Here is a 19,812-nt window from a genome sequence, read left to right on the forward strand (position 1 = left end):
TGACGCAACCCTGACGCAACCCTGACGCAACCCTGACGCAACCCTGACGCAACCCTGACGCAACCCTGACGCAACCCTGACGCAACCCTGACGCAACCCTGACGCAACCCTGACGCAACCCTGACGCAACCCTGACGCAACCCTGACGCAACCCTGACGCAACCCTGACGCAACCCTGACGCAACCCTGACGCAACCCTGACGCAACCCTGACGCAACCCTGACGCAACCCTGACGCAACCCCTGACGCAACCCTGACGCAACCCTGACGCAACCCTGACGCAACCCTGACGCAACCCTGACGCAACCCTGACGCAACCCTGACGCAACCCTGACGCAACCCTGACGCAACCCTGACGCAACCCTGACGCAACCCTGACGCAACCCTGACGCAACCCTGACGCAACCCTGACGCAACCCTGACGCAACCCTGACGCAACCCTGACGCAACCCTGACGCAACCCTGACGCAACCCTGACGCAACCCTGACGCAACCCTGACGCAACCTGACGCAACCCTGACGCAACCCTGACGCAACCCTGACGCAACCCTGACGCAACCCTGACGCAACCCTGACGCAACCCTGACGCAACCCTGACGCAACCCTGACGCAACCCTGACGCAACCCTGACGCAACCTGACGCAACCCTGACGCAACCCTGACGCAACCCTGACGCAACCCTGACGCAACCCTGACGCAACCCTGACGCAACCCTGACGCAACCCTGACGCAACCCTGACGCAACCCTGACGCAACCCTGACGCAACCCTGACGCAACCCTGACGCAACCCTGACGCAACCCTGACGCAACCCTGACGCAACCCTGACGCAACCCTGACGCAACCCTGACGCAACCCTGACGCAACCCTGACGCAACCCTGACGCAACCCTGACGCAACCCTGACGCAACCCTGACGCAACCCTGACGCAACCCTGACGCAACCCTGACGCAACCCTGACGCAACCTGACGCAACCCTGACGCAACCCTGACGCAACCCTGACGCAACCCTGACGCAACCCTGACGCAACCCTGACGCAACCCTGACGCAACCCTGACGCAACCCTGACGCAACCCTGACGCAACCCTGACGCAACCCTGACGCAACCCTGACGCAACCCTGACGCAACCCTGACGCAACCCTGACGCAACCCTGACGCAACCCTGACGCAACCCTGACGCAACCCTGACGCAACCCTGACGCAACCCTGACGCAACCCTGACGCAACCCTGACGCAACCCTGACGCAACCCTGACGCAACCTGACGCAACCCTGACGCAACCCTGACGCAACCCTGACGCAACCCTGACGCAACCCTGACGCAACCCTGACGCAACCCTGACGCAACCCTGACGCAACCCTGACGCAACCCTGACGCAACCCTGACGCAACCCTGACGCAACCCTGACGCAACCCTGACGCAACCCTGACGCAACCTGACGCAACCCTGACGCAACCCTGACGCAACCCTGACGCAACCCTGACGCAACCCTGACGCAACCCTGACGCAACCCTGACGCAACCCTGACGCAACCCTGACGCAACCCTGACGCAACCCTGACGCAACCCTGACGCAACCCTGACGCAACCCTGACGCAACCCTGACGCAACCCTGACGCAACCCTGACGCAACCCTGACGCAACCCTGACGCAACCCTGACGCAACCCTGACGCAACCCTGACGCAACCCTGACGCAACCCTGACGCAACCCTGACGCAACCCTGACGCAACCCTGACGCAACCCTGACGCAACCCTGACGCAACCCTGACGCAACCCTGACGCAACCCTGACGCAACCCTGACGCAACCCTGACGCAACCCTGACGCAACCCTGACGCAACCCTGACGCAACCCTGACGCAACCCTGACGCAACCTGACGCAACCCTGACGCAACCCTGACGCAACCCTGACGCAACCCTGACGCAACCCTGACGCAACCCTGACGCAACCCTGACGCAACCCTGACGCAACCCTGACGCAACCCTGACGCAACCTGACGCAACCCTGACGCAACCCTGACGCAACCCTGACGCAACCCTGACGCAACCCTGACGCAACCCTGACGCAACCCTGACGCAACCCTGACGCAACCTGACGCAACCCTGACGCAACCCTGACGCAACCCTGACGCAACCCTGACGCAACCCTGACGCAACCTGACGCAACCCTGACGCAACCCTGACGCAACCCTGACGCAACCCTGACGCAACCCTGACGCAACCCTGACGCAACCCTGACGCAACCCTGACGCAACCCTGACGCAACCCTGACGCAACCCTGACGCAACCCTGACGCAACCCTGACGCAACCCTGACGCAACCCTGACGCAACCCTGACGCAACCCTGACGCAACCCTGACGCAACCCTGACGCAACCCTGACGCAACCCTGACGCAACCCTGACGCAACCCTGACGCAACCCTGACGCAACCCTGACGCAACCCTGACGCAACCCTGACGCAACCCTGACGCAACCCTGACGCAACCCTGACGCAACCCTGACGCAACCCTGACGCAACCCTGACGCAACCCTGACGCAACCCTGACGCAACCCTGACGCAACCCTGACGCAACCCTGACGCAACCCTGACGCAACCCTGACGCAACCCTGACGCAACCCTGACGCAACCCTGACGCAACCCTGACGCAACCCTGACGCAACCCTGACGCAACCCTGACGCAACCCTGACGCAACCCTGACGCAACCCTGACGCAACCCTGACGCAACCCTGACGCAACCCTGACGCAACCCTGACGCAACCCTGACGCAACCCTGACGCAACCCTGACGCAACCCTGACGCAACCCTGACGCAACCCTGACGCAACCCTGACGCAACCCTGACGCAACCCTGACGCAACCCTGACGCAACCCTGACGCAACCCTGACGCAACCCTGACGCAACCCTGACGCAACCCTGACGCAACCCTGACGCAACCCTGACGCAACCCTGACGCAACCCTGACGCAACCCTGACGCAACCCTGACGCAACCCTGACGCAACCCTGACGCAACCCTGACGCAACCCTGACGCAACCCTGACGCAACCCTGACGCAACCCTGACGCAACCCTGACGCAACCCTGACGCAACCCTGACGCAACCCTGACGCAACCCTGACGCAACCCTGACGCAACCCTGACGCAACCCTGACGCAACCCTGACGCAACCCTGACGCAACCCTGACGCAACCCTGACGCAACCCTGACGCAACCCTGACGCAACCCTGACGCAACCCTGACGCAACCCTGACGCAACCCTGACGCAACCCTGACGCAACCCTGACGCAACCCTGACGCAACCTGACGCAACCCTGACGCAACCCTGACGCAACCCTGACGCAACCCTGACGCAACCCTGACGCAACCCTGACGCAACCCTGACGCAACCCTGACGCAACCCTGACGCAACCCTGACGCAACCCTGACGCAACCCTGACGCAACCCTGACGCAACCCTGACGCAACCCTGACGCAACCCTGACGCAACCCTGACGCAACCCTGACGCAACCCTGACGCAACCCTGACGCAACCCTTACACAAACTCTGACTAAACCCTTACACAAACTCTGACTAAACAAAAAAAAAAAAAACCTAAAAAAACATATACTCAAACTCTGAAAAAACCTTAAAAAAACATATACACAAACTCAGATTAAACAACAAAAAAATATATACACAAACTTTTAAAATACCCAAAAAAACATATACACAAACTTTGAAAAAACCCAAAAAAACATATACACAAACTCTTAAAAAACAACAAAAAAACATATACACAAACTCAGATTAAACAACAAAAAAATATATACACAAACTTTTAAAATACCCAAAAAAACATATACACAAACTCTTAAAAAACCCAAAAAAAATATACACAAACTCTGAAAAAACCCAAAAAAACATATACACAAACTCTTAAAATACCAAAAAAAACATATACACAAACTCTTAAAATACCCAAAAAAACATATACACAAACTCTGAAAAAACCCAAAAAAACATATACACAAACTCTTAAAATACCAAAAAAAACATATACACAAACTCTTAAAAAACCCAAAAAAACATATACACAAACTTTTAAAATACCCAAAAAAACATATACACAAACTCTTAAAATACCCAAAAAAACATATACACAAACTTTTAAAATACCCAAAAAAACATATACACAAACTCTTAAAATACCCAAAAAAACATATACACAAACTCTTAAAAAACCCAAAAAAACATATACAGAAACTCTGAAAAAACCAAAAAAAACATATACACAAACTTTTAAAATACCCAAAAAAACATATACACAAACTTTTAAAATACCCAAAAAAACATATACACAAACTTTTAAAATACCCAAAAAAACATATACACAAACTCTTAAAAAACTCAAAAAAACATATACACAAACTTTTAAAATACCCAAAAAAACATATACAGAAACTCTGAAAAAACCAAAAAAAACATATACACAAACTTTTAAAATACCCAAAAAAACACATACACAAACTTTTAAAATACCCAAAAAAACATATACACAAACTCTGAAAAAACCCAAAAAAACATATACACAAACTTTTAAAATACCAAAAAAAACATATACACAAACTCTTAAAAACCCACAAAAAAACATATACACAAATTCTAACTACACCCAAAAAAAAACATAAACACACAAACTCGTAATAAACCTAATAAAAAAAAAAAAAAATTAATAAATAAATTGATACACACATACTGACTTAATCCTCGCGCGCGTGAATATTGACACGCACACACACATAATGAGTGAACCTTTGCGCGTGACCTTGACCCACATAATGAATGAAACTCGCGCGCGACCTTGCCCTGGATGTCCTTGACCTTCGATGACCTTGACCTGTAAAATCGGCTACAGGCACGGCCTCACGATTGATTGCCACCCCATTAACTAGAGACCAGGCCCCCTCTAATACTAGAAGACCCCCAATTTTCTTATTCTAATTCTTTACTACTACTACTACTATTATTTCATGCTTCTACTATTTCATACTTCTACTACTACTACTATTTCATGCTTCTACTACTACTACTACTACTATTTCAAGCTACTACTACATGCAACTACTACTACTACTCCTCATCATCCCATTTTCCAAAGGCTGTCATTCTCAGGAGCAAGCTGAATACAACGCTCAGGCCTAAGCGTGTATTACAACCTGCTCCCGAGCGCAGCCACAGGAGTACTCTGCTTCTGCAGAGTCGGGATCGCACCCCGATGCGTTGAAATTCATGCGCTTTGCACCTCCCTTTATACTAAATCGGCTATCCCAACGCTACCGAGTTCAAGACGCCATCTCGTAATTATATATGCAAATGAACTGTACAGCTGACATACATCAAGTTGTAATGGCTTCTCCCTCTTGTCAATCTCGCATGACATCCATTACTTTACTTTAAAATAACATTGCCTTTTATTTTTTTTTATTCTATCTTATTATATACACAAGTGCAAATATTCTTGTTGTTGTTGTTGTTTAAAATATTTTATAAACTAATGTGCAGTGGTCGTCTACTTATTATAATATAATAAAAATCTATTATCATGTGTAATGATTTATTTCTTCTTAAAGTAACATAACCACCAGACGTGACATTGCCTATTAAAAAAAAAAATTAATAATTTTCATTATACGTTATTACACATATATCTACAAGTAAAGTGGTATTTTTCTTATGCTAACATATCCATACTTAGTGAAATGGTTTGCTATTTTAATTACATATAACCTCTCTCAAGTGCAATGGTTTTCTATTTAACTTTTTACATAACCTTTAGTGCAATGGTTATTAAATTAACACGTTCCGTTCATTATATGTACAACTCACGTGGTTATTACATAATTATTTAATATACTAAAAGGTTTGTGTTTATAATAAATTCAATTCTCTATTAAAATGTTCATGCATTAAAAAAAAAATTCCTTATACGACAAAAAACACATAAATTTGTTTCATAATTAAATTTTACAATAATTAATAATGACATATAATGTTTGATTTCATTAAAGGAAAATTTCAATGGCTTGGATGATAGGATAGGTTATAAAAAAGAAATAAAATTTGACACAAAACGTGGTAATCCAAAGTAACCTAAAGTGTGCAATGGTATACTTTGTAAGTCGACAAGTAACCTTCTTTAAAGTGCAATGGTATACTTTTCCTGTCGACCTGTCCACCTGTACAGTGCAATAATATTCTTTTTACATTTACATAATAATAGTAAGTACAATGATATTCCTTTTAACTTAACATAATAATAATAATAATAAGTACAATGGTTTTCTTTTGTAGATCACAAACACAAATCCAATGGCTTTCTTCTTAAACAGATATCTAACATCAAGTTAAATGGATTTCTTCTTAAGGAAATATCAAACGTCAAGTCCAATGGTTTTTTTTTCTTCACAAGATATCAAACATCAAGTCCAATGGGTTTCTTCCAAAAGGTGAATTGGTGATCACTGCAAAAAAAGAGAAGAGAATAAGAAAAGAATTATTATAAATAAAAACAATATTATTCACTTAATTATGATTGCATCACTGTAAGAAATTTTGTTAATTAAATACTTTACACTTTACTACACAATACTTTACACAAAAGTACAATGTGACAGCAGGTAGCCATCTTGAATTTGTCCTAGAGATGTTTTCTTTCGTCGTCTAGATGGCGATACATATTCTCTCTACCAGTCGGTAACTAAAGTAAAAATTTATGTAAACTTATACAAAAATTAATTATATTATATTAATTCACGTTTTATATGACAAAAATAAATGTATTTTAAACAATATTATAATACTTACTTCTTTAAACAATATCCTATTTCCATTATAAAATACATGATGGTATTTCTACAAAAAAAAACACAAATGAATTCATACAAATATATACATTTTTATGCTCTTAGTCTATTCCCAATAAAATAAGTGTACATTAATAAATTTAGTACATATAGTAAGAACTGCAAACATTACAATGTAATTAACCATTTCTTTTCTTAATTTGTGATAACTAGGAAACATTTTTTCTATCTAATATTCTTTTCATAAAATATTACTACTCTATATATGGTTTGCTTCTAGTGCAAGTATAAACAGTGACATAACCACAACTGCAATGATTTTCTATTTCAGTAAACATAACTTCAAATTCAATGCTATTCTAAACTTTCTATTTCAAAAATATTTCATTAATATGCTAAAATGTATATATGTTAATAATAAATTCAATTGTCTACTAAAATATTTCTATTAAAATGTTCATGCATTATAAATAAAAAAAAAAATACCTTATACGACCAAAAAAAAAATATAAGTTTCTTAACTTGTAACATTTACAATAATTAATACTTACATGTAATGGTTGATTTTATTAAAGGAAAATTAAATGGCTTGGATGATAGGATAGGTGACAAAAAAGAAATAAAATTTGACACGAAACGTGGTAATCCAAAGTAACCTAAAGTGTGCAATGGTATACTTTGTAAGTCGACAAGTAACCTTTAAAGTGCAATGGTATACTTTTCCTGTCGACCTATCCACCTGTACAGTGCAATAATATTCTTTTTACATTTACATAATAATAGATAGTACAATGATATTCCTTTTAACTGAACATAATAATAATAATAATAATAAGTATAATGGTTTTCTTTTTTAAATCACAAACATAAATCCAATGGTTTTCTTCTTAAGCATTGATATCTAACATCAAGTCCAATGGTCTTTTTTTTCTTCACAAGATATCACACATCAAGTCCAATGGTTTTTTCTTCTTCACAAGATATCACACTTCAAGTCCAATGGGTTTTTTTTCTTCACAAGATATCACACATCAAGTCCAATGGTTTTCTTCTTAAGCTGAATTGCCGAGCACTAATCACTAAAAAAAAAGAATAGAATATGAACACTTAATTATTATTGTAAATAAAAACAATATTATTCACTTAATTAAAGCATCACTATTGAATTTTTTGTAATTAAATACTTAACTTTATTGCACGTGGCAGTATACAATGGCAGGTGGCCATCTTGATTGTGTCCAAGCGCTATGTATTTTCTTTTGTCTAGATGAAGAAACATATTGTACTTGTCGGTAAGTGAATTAAATATTTCCATCATTTGATGATAACAGCATAATTTTACCAGTCGGTACAATGAAGTAATAGCTAGTACCGCTGCTAGATGGCGATACATATTCTCTTTACCAGTCGGTGATAAAAGACTAATTTCCTAATAAACATTTTTATTAATTGATTAAAAAGTTAATAAAATCCCAATCATTTATACTATATGATAACCAAAAATAAATGTATTTGAATAATTTTATAATATTTACCTCTTTACATATTTTAGTCTACATTAGTTTTTAACAATATCAGCTGCATATTCTTTTTCCATAATAATAATGAAATGAAATTCCCTGCAAAAGAAGATATTTATTAACAAATACATCAATTTTTCTTATCAGCCAATGGAAAAAAAGAAATATCTTCTATTACCGTGTGTACATAAAACTTGATAAAAAATTTTGACATGAATTGAATGATTATTTTCTCGCAGTGCAAGTATGATAAGAACACAGAGTGCATTAAACTGGAATTGCGTGCAGAATTGAAGTGATGGTTAAAAAATCCCTCATGACTGTATGGGATATTTGGTTATGGATGGAGTCATAGGATTGCGTGGAAAGTTGAAGTGTTGGTTTAAAAAACCCTCATGATCGTGTGGAGTCTCTCCTTTTGAATGGTGTCATTGGTGTGCGTGGAAAGTTGGTGTGATGGAATTGCATGTAAAGTTGTTTTGCTAAGAAAAGGGATAGAAATGTTTAGATAATGCATAAAGTTAAGAGACAAACTAATCCACACATATATTTTAATAATTAGTAAAATTTCGTATAACAAAATACATATAGATGTACCTTAGTAGTAACTAATATTTGTTAAAATAAATTGATATAATGAGAACATCCTGAATTCATCTATATATACTCGGATTTAATAAAGAAAATTATTTTCCTTTGGTTATGACGTAATACTATTGTACCACACACACCAATACATCCCATTTGTAACTATTTTCATCCAGAATTGGCAATCACTAATCACTAAAAAGAGAAGAGAATATGAAAAGAATTATTCTAAATACAAAATATTATTCTTTTGATTATGATTGCATCACTATTGCATTTCTTTAATTAAATATTTAATAGTGCACGTGGTAGTACACGACACGGCAGCCATCTTGATTTTTTCCTCAGCAATGTGTTGCCCGCGAAAATTCAAATAATAAGAAATGTTTTTTTATCATTAATCCATAACCACAAAATTAATTATAATAATAATAATAATAATAATAATACTTTTATTATCTGAAACAATATTTATTTTGCAAGTGTGTTTATGTAATCTTTTAAAAATAATTCATAAATATGTCACTTTCTTTTGTTGTTCAGTTAATAAAAGTCGATTACTGTAACATGAATTACTACTACTACATATAATTGTACATGCATCGAAATATTTTGTTATATAATAATTAATTTTCCATGAAATTATACTCTTATGGTCACGCAAGAGAATTGAAATATGTATGTGTATATATAGAGTATATATTAATGATGATGCTGCTGCTGATGATGATGATGATCTAACATAAAAGACACAGTCGAGGCAAATTCCTTTCTGATTTTACATTTTCTTTGATCCAATTAATCACCCCGTTCATTTATATAAAATTATATGTCGATACAGTCGACGATGATAAGTCGCAGCACAACAGTTTATACAAGAAATCCTTTTTTGTGTATGTGCATGTGTATTATTGTGGGGTGCAAAATAGACATATAAGTGTTTAATATAATAATGTTAGTTGCACTATTGTTGAATTCTTCTTATTAATCTTGATAATAATGATTAGGCATTTCTAGTCAAATTATTTACCTATCCTGTTAAATGAATCAGTTTATCAATTAGTTTGATATAGGTTTGTTTTTTACAAATACAAGATTGCAATGCTTACCTTTTGACACATTCTTGTCTTGATTATTCTTTGCTACTGCAGCTGCATTCTATTTACATAATATTATAGAATAAAACTCTTTTTCGGATTACATAATCAATGCAAATCTTCTAATCGTTAGCCGTAAGAAAATGAAATATATATCCATTGATCCAATGGTGTAATGGACTCCTCTTCTTTTGAGTATAACGTTCTTGGATTGGAATTTAAAATATAGATCTGCATGCTGATCTGATCTAAAAATATTTTTAAAAGTAGTTTTTATATGTATATCAAAATAAGTTTGAAGAGAGAAAAATTTTACATAATGCATAAAGTTAAAAAACAAAACAATCCATATACTTTAATAATCAGTAGAATATCGTATAACAAAATGTATACTTTACTTACTAGTATTTGTTATAATAATTTGATAAAGAGATCGTCTGGAATTCATCTGCATTCTCGGATTTAATTAAGAAAATCATTTTTCTTAGGTTATAACATAACACTGTCCCACAGCACTTTATCCAGTTTAATTATTTTCATCCAGAATTGGCGATCACTAAATAAAGAATATGAAACGAATTATTATAAATAATAGATATTATTCACTTGATTATTGCACCACTCTAAGGATTTTTTTAATTAAATACTTTACATTGCACATAGCCAGTATTTACGGTATTCAAAGTACATTGACAGGTAGCCATCTTGATTTTATTCTAGTGATGTTTTATCTTTTGTCTAGATGGCGAAACATATTCTACTAATCGGTAAGACATAGTAACATTTACTTCCGCTAGATGGCAGCCTAAATTTACTAGTCGGTACAGTGAAGTAATATCTTGTGCCGATAGATGGCGAAGTATATTTTACCAGTCGGTAATAAAATACAGATTACCCACACACACAAGATTTTTATTAATTGATTAAAAATAAATGCAACCTAAATCAATTTGTATATGAATAAAGTAAGTTTATTTTAATAGTATTAAATTATTTACTTCTTCTTTTAACTAAATTATAATATTTACCTCTTAACATATTATTGTCTAGATTATTTTTAGTCAGAACAGCTGCATCCTATTTGGAAAAATACATTATGTGATTTCAAGTGATAACCTATCACTACTCAAGGGATATACTTCATAATTGCATTGATAAAAGTATTTTCCATTTTACAAATTCGTAAAAAGTATTGTAGAATTAATATTTAAGCAAGGATGTACTTTCTTTACAAGATAAAACTCAATACTGATATAATATTGACGTACATAAGTTTACTTTGATATCACTAAATAAGCAACTGTATGTGTTTTAAATTTCTTTATTTTTAAATTAAAATGTTACATTTTGCTACAAACGATTTTTAGTGAAAATTATATTAGATTTTAATTATAAAACTCTTAAATAATTTCTGCCTGTAACTATGTCAAATTCGAATCCTTTACTTCGATCTCGTGATGTATCTCATGTGTTTACTTGTAAATTGACAGTAATCATACAAATACATAGAGCATTTTAATATTGTACTTGCAAGGAAGGTGAACAATTTTATTAATTTATCATAGTTTTATAGTTAAAAAGTTTTAAAACTCCATCTTCTATACAAAAGAAATGATTATATTATAATTAATATGTTTATATATTAATATAATACTGTGATATAATCTTATAAATACAAAAGTATATTTCAATATACCATAATATCAACTCAAACTTTAATGTAGTTTTTTTATCTTAGAAAAATACTAAGGAATGACTAAAACATCGAATCAATTTGATTTATCAAGATTCTACATTATAGAATATTACAAATTCATTATAAATCGGCTTAAATTTGATCTTCCTTATTTGTTGTTGTTGTTGATATTATAACATTATAATTTTAGTAAAATAAATACAAATGATATTTGATAAGAATTATTACGTAATAAAATACACCACGATGCTGTTAAACACTTGAATGTAAATTGCAATCAATATATGATATACTATTTATGAATAAACGTACATTTATATTTACTGTATATATAATATGTTAATTATAGCATACACAAATGATGTATAATATACAATGCAAATTATACATCGTATGTATATGCGATATTTATTATTAATGGAAATATAATATAGATTTATAAAATATATTATGTAAATACACGTATATACCTATATGTAGAATAATAATATTATATAATATAAATATATAAACAATGTATTTCAATATTTGGTATGAATGATTTTATATAAAAATGAATAATTGATGAATTTTCATTGCACATGATTTATGAACATTCGAAAAAATGATAATATTTACGTATTTCTTACTGTGTATATACAAGATAATGAAGAAATATCATTATTCACATTATAAAATACAAAAATTTTCTAGCAAAATTGTATAATCACAAGCCAGAGCGCAAGCGACAACAGAAATGGTACCTATTTTATTTGTGCCATTTACTCTGCAAAAATAATTTCAGACTAAAAGTTCTTTAACTTAAATAACATTTTAAAACTTACACAAATATATCTACTTGCTACAAATATATCGCGCAAGACTTTTTATTTTATACATAGTCTTTCCACATTGTTCACATAATTGTTTGATATATTACCATAATACTTTAGAAAAATATGAATTTTATCACATAAATCTATACGTTTAAATAACATGAATTTTATGCCATCAAAAAGAGAAGAAAAATTCCCACATATTAAATGCATAACATCTACCTTTACTAATGTAATCAACAATTTCTAACTAAATCAAAAATAGTTTGAATAGATATTGATTATTTCTTTTTTATATATAAATATCTTAATAATACAATAATCTTGCTTAAAGCAAGAATTAAAATAAGACAATTAGGTATCAATATGTATCAAAGCTAATCAAAGCTAATCAAAGCTAATCAATTAAATGAACATATATTCAGCAACTTGCAATTAATTAATTCTTCGATTTGTCTATATCAATGAAATATTAAAAAAAATTATAAAATATATTATATAAATAATATTTACATTTTTGTAATACTTGTATGTTATTCAAGCTCATATGATAAAGATCGAGTTTCCATATGGATTTCCTCCAATACATTTTTGGCATGGTAAAAATGATATATACACAAAAACATACACACACACACACACAGACAGGTTCTTCAAATAACTATTATTTTAATGATTTTTTGAAACAAGTGTTAAATAATTTGTAAGAAAAACAAAACAAATAACGTAAAAAATTTCAAATAATTGTCCCTAAGTAATGATTAATTGATATTACAAAAACGCGATAGCATTTGTCCAATATTTTTTTGCTCTTTTTTAATTTATTTTTTTGTTTTAATAATTTATCTTCTTACCGTACTGGATAGTAGTATTGATACGTATCGATATGCAATTTTTACAATTAAAAAAAAGTAAAAATAGCAAGGACAAAGAAATACAAGAATATTTTCTTGCAGTTTATTTTAAATGTTTCCTAGCCATTTCGATTGTCAAACTCGTTCTAGCGTTGAGTCGCAGGAACATAAACCTATTAAAGAAAAAAAGACTTTTTGTCTTTAAGAACTGTGAATGTATTACTAATTGGAAACAGACAGTTTATTAATGTGTATACTCATATATTTAGTATTGTTGGATATTTTAAATCTTGTCTATAATACATTTTCTATTTTGGCTTGAAAAGTTAACGTTGTATGTTATATTGGTTGGCGATTCCATATAGAGACAAATTCTGTTACTCTAATAATCATTTATATAAATATATTCTAGAAGGGAAACATGCTTCATAATTTTTGACTCTTTTCTTACTAACGTCGTAGGATAAAAACAGTTGATTTCAGTCAAAATTACGTTATCTAATTATGCACTAATATAACTTCAATTACCTACGCACTTATATTTCTTGGAAAGCTTAAATCTCTACCATGTTGCTTATATATTACTCAAACTACATACACCTATCACAAATAGAAAATATTCTATTTAAATGCATTTGGCATGTCTCGTTTGTATTATTTGTGTCTCATCTGTTCTAATCACAGTTATTTATTTCAAAGCTGAAAACAAATAATGTCACTTTTTAATACCGTTTCACCGTTTCACCGTTAATAGTACTATGTTTACTTAGTCATTACGCCTTTGGACTTTTTTTGGGCACCGAACCCATCTTAATAATACATTTTTCAATCTATACATTTCCCACAGATTTTGTCTGACTTGTTGTCCCATAACATTTAATGTTATTATTAATGATATAATATAATATCAACTATATTTTATTTATTTATTTTACCTCTGCTAGCAACTGTCGATGCATCTATAACAGATCTTCGATTTCTTATATTTTTCTGTTCGTCGTATTTCGGTGTATCATCTTTTTTCTTGTTACCATCAACTAATTTAACATTACTGTGACGTTCGTTATTATCTATGCTAGAAGTTTTATAAATATTCTTAATTTCTTTCGATTCTGTCTCGTATGTTTTCCTCGAAGGTTGCGGCGTATAATAAAGACTAAATCGTTTTGGTTTAACTTGTTTTTGTTTTTCATTTCTTAATTCATCGGTAGAACGAAATTTTCGTCCATCCTTTCTACCTGTATAATTAGATGAATTGCTAATATCAACGCACTCAATGGATTTCTTTGTAGAGTATTGAGGAATATAACTAAATCTTTTCATTTTCACCGAACTTTTGGTACAGGTTTTTATCCTCGATGGATTATCATCGCCGTAATATGATAAACCATTTTTTAAATGTCTTACTGCATCTTGTCCTTTCGTCATATTATTGACAGAATTATTCTTGTCATCAGCATGAAAATTTCGCGCTTTAGTAGGTAGTTTAGACGTATTATTTCTTAGATTAATCTTTTTTTTCAATATTTCATCGTTAATGTTTTCAACTTTTTTACAATTGTTTTGATTTGGATCGTTCTTATTATTGCTGCATTTGACATCATCTTGATTAAGAGAAATTCTTATATTTTCGAAGCTATCAGTAGACTCCATACTTTGAATTGAACTTGATTTTCGATTATATGCTGATTGAGCGAATTGAATATTAACAAAACTGTCAGATGTTTCTATATCATTACTGGAACTACCAGTAAAACTGTCAGTCGAAGACGACACTGCATTACAATTCTTGAGATCATCACTTTTATACATTAACTTGGTATTAGATGATAGATTAGAGTTTTTACAAAATCGTGTATATTTTTTATTTTGTCGTTTACTATCTGTTTTCTTATTTATCTGAAAAATTTGAACGCCTTGTGTATCTTCTTTAAAATTGATATCGCTTAAAGAATTTCCATTTCTCTTATTTAAAGTAGTTATCCTCGCTAAGGAAACACTTTTATTAGGAGGTGTATTAATGCGAAAGGAAGAACTATTATGATAATCGCATATCAATGATGTGGAATTATCTTTGTGTAAAGATAAATTAATATTCTTAGGAATACTGCTCATTGAAGAAGTTGTACTATGTGATAATCTTAAAGGATCTTCAAGATGTTCATTTTTGTTAAGAGTATTTATAAGATTGTGCAAAGATTGATCAAGAGTATGAATATCTTGCAAACAATCAGCACTAAGAGACATAGGTCCATTTTCGCCATCAACGCCATCAACGCCATCGACGCCGATCAAATCTATTTCATCATCTTTACTATCCAAAGCTCTTAGTTGATAACGATTCATATAAATAATGAAATTATCATCTAAGGATGATGGTATATTATTTTGATTAGGTCTTTCACTATTATCAATATTATTCGCTTTTTCTTGAGAATCATTGTGCTTTCGTTGCTTCTTATAATCAAACTCAAATGTGGCTAGCCTTATCGGCTTACACTGCTGATCCCCGTATTGCTCCGTCGAGTCGGTAGATGTTGTTGAGGTCTGCTTGCCTCCTAGAAAGCTCTGCTGATATACAGAGGCAGGACAAAAGAGAAAAAAAGCACTGGCTACAGATACAGCAAACTACTACTGAAGCATGTCTAATACCATATTATTCATCAATTGAATATAGCTGTGCGTGGTATGCGAATGATATTTAATACTCAAAGCAATCTAAATAAAAACAATATTTTTACACTGTTGTACAATACAATATTTCTTCGACAATAGCGCGATTCCGACAAGGAAAAATAAATAAACGTAATGAATAAAAGCAATGTAAAAAATAATAATCAGTTAACAAGGGAGGCTGCTATTAGGATTAAAAATCACATTATCATATAAACAAAGGTAAGCCATGCAGGTGTGTACTTAAAGATCTTCTACTAGGAAATTATCAGAAATGATATTTACCGCTAACCATGGATGATCAAGTACATCTTCTGCACTGAACCTTAGTTCTGGTTGCGCTTGAAGCATATTTGTGATCAATTGTTTAGCAGAATTCGAGATTGTATCCCAGTAAGGTGAGGTGAACTCATATTGACCACTTAAAATACGTTCAAATAATTCTTCCTGTTCATTTTCTGGCGAAACAAATGGTGGAAAACCACATAATAAAATGTATAAAATCACTCCAGCTGCCCAGACATCAATCTGCAATAAATCATCGACCATAAATCATCGCGGCGCGCGATTTTATTTCTTAAAAATCAATATAACAAATATTATATACTTTTAATCCATATCCAGTTTCGGCAAGTATCTCAGGTGCTACATATGTCGGCGTTCCGCAAACAGTATAAAGATTTTCTCTCACTATTTGTGCGAGTCCAAAATCTCCTAATTTTAAACACCGTACATGACTACCCTCCATTTCAACTAAAAGATTTTCAGGCTTAACATCACGATGTACAATATGATGAGAGTGTAAATATGCTAAAGCAGATGTTAAATGTCCTATCATTACACTGGCTTCGGCTTCTGAAAATTTGGTTGCAGCGGCTATTGCATCAAATAAATCACCACCCTATAATAAATACGATTTATTTCAATAGAAACATTTTATTATATAGAAACATATAGTACAGTAATATTATATTATGCTCTTGAAATAATTCATTTTACCTTGACAAGTTCCATGACCAAAAACAACTGATCCATTGTTTCTTGTTCTGCAACCAAACTAATTATGTTTGGATGACATACCTGACGCAAAATTGCAACTTCACTCGCTAACATTGTTTCTTTTCCTTGACACTTATACTTATCGACTATTTTCATAGCATACTCTGCCCCTGTAGCTCTAAAAATATACGAATTTATTTATAGAAAATAATAGTCAACATTAAATAAAATCATTAGAAAAATATCACTTACTTATGAATGCAATGTCTTACTATAGCAAAATTTCCATCTCCGATTACATGTCCCACGGCATAATGTAAACGTAGTGGTTGAGGTAAAATTAATGAAGATGGACTTGGTGTTCTGACTTGAGGAGTAGTAAGAACCTTTTTCCCAGATTTTCGTGGCATTCTTGGCATTGGACCATTTTGCCTATTTGAAATCCATGGACATCTACGAAAACTTTGGACGCATTTGGATTCTTCAAAATCTAATTCAAAATCTTCTTGATTTGATTTTTCCGTTCCATATGCCAAAAAGATATCGTCATTTTCAAAAAATTGTTCCAAAGAAGTAACTTGCTGACCAGATGAAGTATATACTTTTCTTACAGCTCCAGAATCAAGCTTTACCACTTCCGTAATAGCTTCCATTACGTGTTCCAAACTTGGTGCATTTCTCTTATTTAATAAAAGACGTACTACCTTTCTTGGTTTAGTACCATGTCTTATCAATGTTACTATTCTTGCTTTTACGCACAAAGGAATAGCGCTTATTTGTCTACCAGTAGCAGCTGCAGTTTGAGGTAAGCCGGAAAGAGAGCTTCCTCTTTTTACTTTTGACGATGAATATTCGACCTTTTTAAAAATTTCTCCTTGTCCAGAAACTACATAGCATTTACCATCTTCTAATTCGGAAATATTTTGTATCTTTCTTCCATCCATGGTATAAATAGCTCGAACTCCATTAGGTAATGTCACACTTGATACTAAGGCTCTTGTTAAGTCAGAAGCTAAACTATCAAAGCTACGATATCTTTCATGCGTTACTGCCATAACAACACCGGTATAAAACTTGTCACCATTTCTAAAAAATCTCACTCTTTTAGCCTTTTTAGTAGATGGAGTTCTGGCATTCAGTGACTGTCGTACATTGCCATCTGATATTCTTTCATCCGAATTAGATGTAGGCGTAGAATTGATATCTGTTGAATTATTATCTGGAAAACAAGTTTCTTTGGATGGCGTACTGCCACGATTCAATACTTCCTCCATCATCCTAAATGAAAGAAAAATATCATATGAATAAATAACACGCGATAAGAAATGAAAAGATTAAATTCAATGATAGGGTCAAAAATAGGGTCAAAAATAGGGTCAAAAATAGGTGCAATTTGTTATTTAAACAAGTAGTAAAACAATTCTAGCCAAAGAAATTGTTGTGTTGTGTTAAATTACTTTTTAATCAACTCAATCCAAATTTCAAATAATAACTTTGATACGTTAAGCTCTAATAGCTAATCAAAAATAACTCTCTATATACTATTTGAGAATAACTGGAGAAGGTTATTCTCTAACATAATATTCGTACCTTATGAAAAATTCTATAAGACCTTATAGAAATAAATTAGATTAACAATCCCACACAAGCACTCGCCATTTTTAGTTATCACTTTCCAAAAATATGTTTCCATTTTTCAACAAATGTAATACATAACTAACATGCGTTAGATACAAAGAAGACATATCTCGTTATTGGAGAAATATCACACTACACACTATATTCATTAAACGTTTCATTAACGATTCTATATTATTATTATTATTATTATTATTATCATCATCAGCGAAGGATAAATGAAGAAAATAAATGAAAATAATTACTGGGGTATTTAAAATTAAAGGGCTTCCATCGGTGACGAATCAACGTACAATTTCGAATGTTACTTAACCTTCAAAACACGATATATCCTTAATATACAAAAATAAATATTCCTATTAAAAATGAATACTAATTAGCGATATATTCAGGTAAATAACTATTTCGATAAGTAGAAACCATAATGTAGGATTAAAAAAAAAGCGCGAAAACACTCACCTACTCGTCAAACAGAACGTCTCGGAGAAACGAATGAAAGACGAGTTAATGAAGGAATGAATCACCAGTAGTCTGACATTTTCACACTACCGTCACACGAATGGCAGACAAAAATGCGATAGATTTTCTTTTCAAAGCGTTTACTTCTATTCTTATTTCCTCACTTTTTCTTTTCTTTCTCTTTATTTTTTCACACCACTAGTTTTATTTTTTTTACACTTTCTATGCAAGAGAAACAATTACTAACGACTTCTTTTTTAATAAACATCCACGTATAGAATAGGAAGATAAACTTGCCAAAGTCTATAAATAAAGGCTTTTGTTAAAGAGGAAGGAAAAGGGCGAGTACGAGAGAATAATAAGAGAGAGAGTGAGTAGAGAGAGAGAGAGAGAGAGAGAGAGAGAATGATAGACACGAGAGAGGGTTTGCAACGATCATTGGTAGTGGGCTTTTTAAAAGGAAGGTAATCTGAAGAGGGAAGGAAACGGAAATGCAAGATAAACCGCGCCGAGAAATGAAAATAGAAGCACGTTATATTAATCTTAACCTTTCATTAGTGAATTATTTCGGTATTTAATCACCATAATTTAATAAGGCATATTAACACATATTTTCCATTGCATTGCATT

The 19,812-nt window shown here is 34.7% G+C and overlaps 1 protein-coding gene and 3 long non-coding RNA genes across 10 annotated transcripts; 2 read left to right on the plus strand and 2 right to left on the minus strand.

The window, feature by feature from the left end:
- Positions 1 to 5,321: 5,321 nt before the first annotated feature.
- On the plus strand, positions 5,322 to 6,618 carry LOC149031458 (uncharacterized). The gene is made up of 3 exons (XR_016177686.1): positions 5,322 to 5,900; positions 6,049 to 6,259; positions 6,332 to 6,618. It is a non-coding gene; the product is annotated as an uncharacterized LOC149031458 (long non-coding RNA).
- Positions 6,100 to 10,822, minus strand: LOC107073229 (uncharacterized). Of its 4 annotated transcripts, none has more exons than XR_016177683.1 (9): positions 10,701 to 10,822; positions 10,451 to 10,604; positions 10,061 to 10,296; positions 8,542 to 9,986; positions 8,379 to 8,462; positions 8,186 to 8,272; positions 8,033 to 8,106; positions 6,845 to 7,922; positions 6,100 to 6,737 (listed from the first exon to the last, which is right to left on the minus strand). It is a non-coding gene; the product is annotated as an uncharacterized LOC107073229 (long non-coding RNA). The 4 variants fall into 4 exon arrangements; XR_016177684.1 differs by having other exon boundaries at positions 6,845 to 6,892; positions 7,395 to 7,922; positions 8,033 to 8,272; positions 10,701 to 10,820; XR_016177682.1 differs by having other exon boundaries at positions 8,033 to 8,272.
- A 43-nt stretch (positions 10,823 to 10,865) lies between these two features.
- On the plus strand, positions 10,866 to 12,269 carry LOC107073230 (uncharacterized). The gene is made up of 2 exons (XR_016177687.1): positions 10,866 to 11,013; positions 11,099 to 12,269. It is a non-coding gene; the product is annotated as an uncharacterized LOC107073230 (long non-coding RNA).
- On the minus strand, positions 11,354 to 19,623 carry LOC107073231 (uncharacterized). 4 transcript variants are annotated; one of them, XM_015333780.2, is made up of 7 exons: positions 19,183 to 19,623; positions 18,969 to 19,079; positions 17,338 to 18,363; positions 17,086 to 17,263; positions 16,694 to 16,987; positions 16,372 to 16,614; positions 11,354 to 15,984 (listed from the first exon to the last, which is right to left on the minus strand). In XM_015333780.2, the coding sequence occupies exons 3-7, from the start codon at positions 18,360 to 18,362 to the stop codon at positions 14,332 to 14,334; spliced, it is 3,393 nt and encodes a 1,130-aa protein (XP_015189266.1). In that variant the 5' UTR covers position 18,363; positions 18,969 to 19,079; positions 19,183 to 19,623; the 3' UTR covers positions 11,354 to 14,331. The 4 variants fall into 4 exon arrangements, with proteins under 4 accessions (XP_015189266.1, XP_015189264.1, XP_015189268.1 ...); XM_015333778.2 differs by lacking the exon at positions 18,969 to 19,079 and having other exon boundaries at positions 19,183 to 19,622; XM_015333782.2 differs by lacking the exon at positions 18,969 to 19,079 and having other exon boundaries at positions 11,354 to 15,981; positions 19,183 to 19,621.
- Between the last annotated feature and the right edge of the window lie 189 nt (positions 19,624 to 19,812).

This window comes from Polistes dominula, unplaced genomic scaffold (assembly GCF_049000335.1).
Source record: "Polistes dominula isolate Pdom_NZ unplaced genomic scaffold, Pdom_raw_medaka contig_19, whole genome shotgun sequence".
Classification (NCBI taxonomy): domain Eukaryota; kingdom Metazoa; phylum Arthropoda; class Insecta; order Hymenoptera; family Vespidae; genus Polistes; species Polistes dominula.

What these genes read in the sequence shown, in the direction of transcription:
- LOC107073231 (XM_015333780.2), bottom strand. Translation starts at nt 18,362, where the DNA reads ATGATGGAGGAAGTATTGAATCGTGGCAGTACGCCATCCAAAGAAACT. An exon ending in GTAAGACATTGCATTCATAA is followed by an intron (nt 17,264 to 17,337) that starts GTAAGTGATATT and finishes GTATATTTTTAG; the next exon opens with AGCTACAGGGGCAGAGTATG. An exon ending in AAACTGGATATGGATTAAAA is followed by an intron (nt 16,615 to 16,693) that starts GTATATAATATT and finishes GATTTATTGCAG; the next exon opens with ATTGATGTCTGGGCAGCTGG.